General features: G+C 47.8%; 2 protein-coding genes across 2 annotated transcripts; both read left to right on the top strand.

Moving 5' to 3' along the window:
• The first annotated feature begins 2,620 nt into the window (after window positions 1-2,620).
• On the top strand, window positions 2,621-3,598 carry LOC111205581. Its single transcript, XM_022701661.2, has one exon. The coding sequence runs from the start codon at window positions 2,621-2,623 to the stop codon at window positions 3,596-3,598; it is 978 nt and encodes a 325-aa protein (XP_022557382.2).
• Window positions 3,599-4,002: 404 nt separating this feature from the next.
• On the top strand, window positions 4,003-4,867 carry LOC106366068. Its single transcript, XM_048755665.1, has 2 exons — window positions 4,003-4,299; window positions 4,361-4,867. Exons 1-2 carry the CDS (start codon window positions 4,003-4,005, stop codon window positions 4,865-4,867), a joined length of 804 nt encoding a protein of 267 aa, XP_048611622.1.
• Window positions 4,868-6,401: the final 1,534 nt, after the last annotated feature.

Genomic DNA, 6,401 nt, shown 5'->3' with positions numbered 1-6,401 from the left:
CTCAAGCCCTTCGATGTGGTTTCTGGGATGTTGGTGAGGAAGACCCTAGAAGGGGTCTTGACCTACCCAATCATACCATTCTCGGCTCAGGTCAATGTCATTCATCTCAGCAACATCAATCACATCAGGGATCACAGCACCTTGAGCATTAATCAACTGTCCTGCGCTGTTGCGAGTGCGACCTTCTTCGTCTCTTAACATCCCATTCTCGTCGACCTTAAGTATAAGCACTTCGCCCTTCTCTGCCTCCAACCAAGTTGTGTCAGACAGCAGATGAACAGTGTCCGTTGACGGTGGATGAACAGTGTCTATCGACGGTTGATGAGCAGTGTCGATCGACGGTTAATGAGCAGTGTCGATCGATGTCGGGTAAACAGTGTCGATCGACGTCGGGTGAACAGTGTCGATCGACGTCGGGTGAACAGTATCGATCGACACTTGTATTTCTACGCTGCCAATCGCTGCTTGGAGGGTGTCGACTGTCCGCTTAGACTTATGGTCACGCGTTCCAAATCCAGTGGCTCTACTAGTAAGAGCCCAATTCCCTTGCTGCTTCTGTTACTCATATGTATGTACCTAGAACATAAGAAAAAATTTTATCAGTTTTTTGTGTACAGTAGTAAAATCTAGACTAAATCTAACTAGACAAGATCGAATGGCGATCAAAGCTCCCCGGCAACGGCGCCAAATTTGTTATCACTCAAATTACCTTAAGGAGTGATTTATACTCTCTCAAATAAGATGTTGAGTTGTAATACTTAGGGATCGAATTCACAGGGAGCTACGGAACAAAATAAATCTAATCAGTTTGATTAAGCTAGGATAATAGGTTTAAAGCAGTAAATAAAGATATGCAAAGCAGTAAACAGTAAACAAGATGAACAAGACAATTGTTCAGCTTGGAAAAGAGTTGTTTGATGGAAGGATGGTTACTAGACTTAGGGTTTCATTTAGGTTATTAGAACTCTAAACAATAGATGCTAAAGATTGATTCTAGAACTCGATATCTAATGCAAAAGACAACCAGCTCTCGCTGTGAGTCTAATCTATTGACTAAGTTCAGTGTTGCAGCTCTCGCATGTTGACACAGATCGAGCGTCGATCGATGCTATGGTATGAGCGTCGATCGATGCTACGGGTTGAGTGTTTATTGATGCTATGGTATAAGTGTCGATCGACACTGCCTTAGGCAAGCGTTATCGATCTGATCGATTATGTTCAACTAGATTCCTAGACCAACTCTCGTATGCGCCTAGGTAATTAATCCAGCAGAATTCGGGTTCCGTTAATTGATTGCACTCTCGTGCCTCTCAATTGTCCTATGATTTTAGGTTCAAGCTATTAGTTACACACTCGTGGTTTTCCAACTACTCTAGATCCTAGTATTACAAGCTATCCTGATGTAGAGATCTTTAGATATCCTAACAATCATATAATTAAGAAATTCATTGAAAACCCTAGAAATTCCTAAACCTAGCAGGTCGATCTACTCATGCGTGATGTTTGTCACAGAAATCATAGATGAATAGATGAATAACATAAAATATAAATAAAACCAAAACAATGGAGTTCCAAGAGTACTCTAAAGGAGTTCCTCTCTTCTCTCCTAACCTAGAACTATGAATAAAATAAAGCTTAGATAGCGTAGCCATCAACAATGGCTTAGAAAACACATAAATAGAGTTTCTGGTCGTCCAAGGATATTATGGTAATTTGGGGTTGCTTCTGGGCTTCAGTCGGTCATAAAATATGCTCAGCCCATATTTTGGCATCACTGTCGACCGACACCAATGCTGTTACATCGATCGACAGTCCTTGATCTCCTCCACAGCTTCCTCTCGCGAGGCAGACTGACCAATCTTAGTAAAATAGGCATAACTTCTACTACAGGATGCTGATTGACCTAAACCCGGTGGCATTGAAAAGCTAACTCAATGCTCTATCTTGTATCAAACGATGGGTTTAAGCTAATGGTGGGAAGGTCTCCATCCATAGCTAGACATCTGATGCGCCTGTGCAGTTCTGCACCTCAAAAGGCTCCAAAATCACAATATTTCTCTAGAACGTACCTGTTGGGGAAAAATACCCCGGTATCATTTCCTCCAGCTCCTCCAGCCTCCAGACAGGACCCAGACCCTCGGGTCCCCGATAAGGGAACGCTCCAGGTCCCCGCTAGAAGGAACCCCGAGCTCGGTCCCTGGAACCGAGCTCCCTTCCAAAAAATGGAAAACTTCTAACAAGGAAAACCTTCCATATTTCCGAATATGGAAGAGTTTAACCTAATGAAACCGACTCCTAGACGACTATATAAGAGCTACTAAAACCTTAAAGCAAGGGATCGACTTCTCCAAGACTTAGAGGCTAGAGCTAGACGGCTAGAATTAGGGTTCTTCTTCAATACCTTGTAACCCTGTTTATTCTTGCTGTTCTATCTAATTAAACGTCTCTTCAAGTCTTTCTCTTCATTATTCTCTCAAATCCTTAGGAAATACCTACAAGCATCCTCAAATACATTCGGTTTACCGGCTTGTCCATCGTTCCGTAGTACTCACAAAGAGCCTACACAAAAATCCCCTAACAGTTTGGCGCTAGAAGGAGGGGAGTAATCTAATACGTGACGATGAAGGTGGGTGAGCACGATGGCGAATCACCTGAAGCTTCTCAAACAACAGCTGAGCTTCAAAAGAAAATAGACAGCCTGCAAGGCCAAATCACCGACATACACCGAACTCAAGGAACTACCGGAGAAAATTCCAACCTCTCTTCAGAAGTCCAGAGCCTGAAGGAAAAACTTGACGAACACTCCAAACCGTTGGAGCTAAGTGCCGAGAAGCTCAGCCAGCTACAGTCAGAGAACACTGCCCTCCGGGACCAGAATCAAACCCTCAACGTGGCAGGTAACAAGAAGCGTCGCTTCATCACTCGGGTTCAACCTATGGGAAATCTGAACACGCCCAGCACCGGAGAAGGTACCAACAACACACCTCCTGCATCTGGGGTAGCTGGGGCAACACGGGAAGGGACCGAGAATCCTCAAATCCATGATCTTGAGGAGAGTGATTCCGAGCCAGAACCCGGGAAAGCAGCAACCGAATCCTCCATAACCGCCTACCTAGAGCAGATGTTCTCTAGGAGATTCCATGCCAAGCAATCCATGGTAGAACGCCTACCAGGAGTAGCTCCCCCAATCCGAAGGAGCAACCCTGATTCCTACGCGGGTACCCCTTTTGCGGAAGAAATTGCCTCGGTTGAGATGCCTAGAAAGTTCTCCTTCCCCAGCATCAAGATGTATGACGGTACTAGCGACCCCGATGATCACATCGCGCAGTACAAGCAAAGGATGTTGGCGGTTGCACTCCCTAAGGAGTCCCGCGAAGCCACGATGTGCAAAGGGTTCGGTTCCACTCTGGTCGGACCTGCCTTGCAATGGTACATCAATCTCCCTACCAGGTCCATATCTTCCTTCGCAGGCCTGAGCGACAAATTCGTGGAGCAATTCGTAAGCTGTAGGAGCCCGGAGAAGACTTCCGATGGTCTCTACGAGATCCTCCAGCATCGAGTGGAACCCCTGCGAGACTACATAGCCCGCTTCAACTAGGAGAAAGTGGCGGTCCCCGAATGCAGCATCCCCACTGCGATCTATGCCTTCAAGAGAGGTCTACTTCCATATGGGGGGGGGGGCTATACAAAGAGCTGACTATGTATCCTTGCAAGACCATGGAAGATGTGTTGTCCCGAGCATGGGCGCATGTGAAGTGGGAGGAAGATGTTGCTAGCCGCGCCAAGGCTCAGCCAAAGCAGGACCAAAGGTCAGCCCGATCAGATCGAGGAGACCAAGATGAAAGATCCTCCCAAAGGGGATCCAAGGACTCTGGTAGTAGAAACAGGGGCAGGTTCCAGTACCGGCTGCAAGAGAAGGAAGGAGGGATGTCGGTATCTACCTGACCCGATATCTCCCATCTCTCAATATCAACACCAGAGCTAGTCAACGCACTGAGACAGATGGGCCAACAGGTTAAGTGGCCTCCGAAGATGAAAGCACCTGACTCGTTCCGGAACCCGGGACTTTGGTGCGACTTCCATCGCGATCATGGCCACAAAACCGAAGACTGCATCGCCCTGAGGATCGAGGTCAACGAACTATTCCAAAAGGGGCATCTCCGAGAATTCCTCTCAGAGAAAGCCAAGGCCCACCTCAGCAAAGAGACAGCAGGGAAATCCAAAGGAGCTGCACCAGCCTCACCACCTCGCCAAGATCGGGTGATCCATGTCATATCCGGAGGCTCAGAAGTAAGCAGAGTAAGCCGCAAAGAAAAGCACCCGTAACGCTAAGCATGGTCTGAAAATGACCTAACCGAAGCGCCTACTTCTATGCACCGACGAGATAAGCTTCACAGCTAAGGAGCAAGAGAAGATCCTAGCTCCCCACCATGATGCTTTAGTTATCTCTCTCACCGTAGCAAACTGCTTGGTGAAAAGAATACTAGTAGACAACGGCAGCTCCACCAACATTATCTTCCAGACAGCGTACCAAGATCTAGGGCTGGAGGAGAGCACCCTGACGCGCAAGGTAACCCTACTCATCGTGTTCAGCGGCGAGGTCAAGCAAACCGCCGGAGAGGTTATCCTCCCAGTATACGCTGAATGGGTCAACATGTCTACCAAATTCCTGGTCGTAGATTGCCAAGCGGCATATAACATGATCTTGGGACGACCCTGGATTCATGACATGGGAGCAGTCCCTTCAACCCTTCATCAGATGGTGAAGTTCCCTACACCCTGGGGCTTCAGAATAACTAGGGGAGACCAGGAGAACTATCGATCCTGCTACCAGACCACCCTGAAGGGGAAGACCAAGGTCTTATAGCAATTACAGAGAAGACCTCGGACCCCGCGAACCCAGGGATCAGAGGTCAATGATACATGTAATTGGGGGTCGTTCCGGAAAAGGCCGACCCTGAATCATTCCAAGAACCTGAGGGATCCCCAGAGAACCTACGTCGACCGCTACGCATGGTCTCCTCCGAAGCCCTTCAAAGTTGAATCTGCTCGCAAGACTTGGTCCTCGCAGGACCTTCGTCCCCCACCTCACATAAACAAAATCACCAAGAACTTTATCAGATATCAGCCAGTAAACAAATGGGGCACGAGTACTCCAAGGAGACCTCCTCAGAGGGTACATCTGGCGGATCTGGAGCAAAGGGCGCCTCGCAGACGCAGGATGGAGACACTTAGCCAGGCAGGAGACCTCCAAACCTGGTATCTCCAGTGGATGAATGTGACTACACGTTTCACGGAAGTGCTGAAAACCTTCATCAACAGGAGACAGTGGTCCCCGAACACTAAGACCTGGGGCATGAAATGAGTCTCGACCGCGGTCCCTAGACCCAAGAAAGTGGCAGAACCCTGCAGAAGAAGGAGGAACCCTCCAGCAAGGGCACTCGTCCCAAAATCAAGTCTAACCCTGCGGATCACCTAGCAACAAGAGGTAAAACATGGCCTAACCACCGGGGTACCTCGTAAGCTGATATCTTGTACGGTCTCCGGACCATGATTTCTATTAATTATTTTATCTATTATTTACGCATTATGTGTTCCTACTTCTATGTACGCTGAAACGTCCCTGGACAAAGCTTATATAATAAAATAGTTCCGACTATAAAAGAGTAGTAGGAATGCCATAATACTTAAAGGGGCAAACGAGCTGGATCAGGTCCAAGAGACCTTCGATCCTGGCCAACCCTTAATGAAAAGTGGTACGACCACGTAAAAACAAAACGTGTATGAGACATAAGGTAGGAATGGGTCTGCGCAAGCCCGAGTATGCCGTCAATACTACCTAAAACCCCTGTCTAGCCTCAGGAATATCGGGGCCCCGAACAAAAATACCAAAAATGTGAAAGTACATGTATTAAAACGCTACGTGCTAGAATAATACCTGGGACACGAGGTATAATTGCCCTTGAGCAAGTGAAAAAGTCCGGGAGCACCTTATAATATCCTGCTTCTCCAGACGTGAAAAGCAGCAAAGCCTGGCACTTGGGTTTTCACCCACACCAGCACCCTTCTAAGCCTGATAGTGGCTTTCTGCAGAAAGCAGCATGCAGCACGGGAACTCGATAGTGACCAGCTTCCGAGCGGTAGAATGCGATACCCCAACAGGTACCGAGAGTGGCCTCACCTTGGATGGCAGAATGCAGTCCCTTTAAAACCTTAATTCCGGGTTCTGAGAAAGAACTCCGGGCTCAGACAGGCCTCAGGGCCAAGAACCTACTGGTTCCCTAAAAAAGACTTTAGGGTCCAATGACCATGTGTCCAACTCAAGACCTCAGGGTCCAGAACCCACGGGTTCCCTAAGAAGTGACCCCCGGGTCCCAAGATTATTAATATTCTCCAACCGA

The sequence above is a fragment of the Brassica napus genome, chromosome C4 (genome assembly GCF_020379485.1).
Source record: "Brassica napus cultivar Da-Ae chromosome C4, Da-Ae, whole genome shotgun sequence".
Taxonomy (NCBI): Eukaryota; Viridiplantae; Streptophyta; class Magnoliopsida; order Brassicales; family Brassicaceae; genus Brassica; species Brassica napus.
This window is presented reverse-complemented; position numbering and strand designations above follow the sequence as displayed.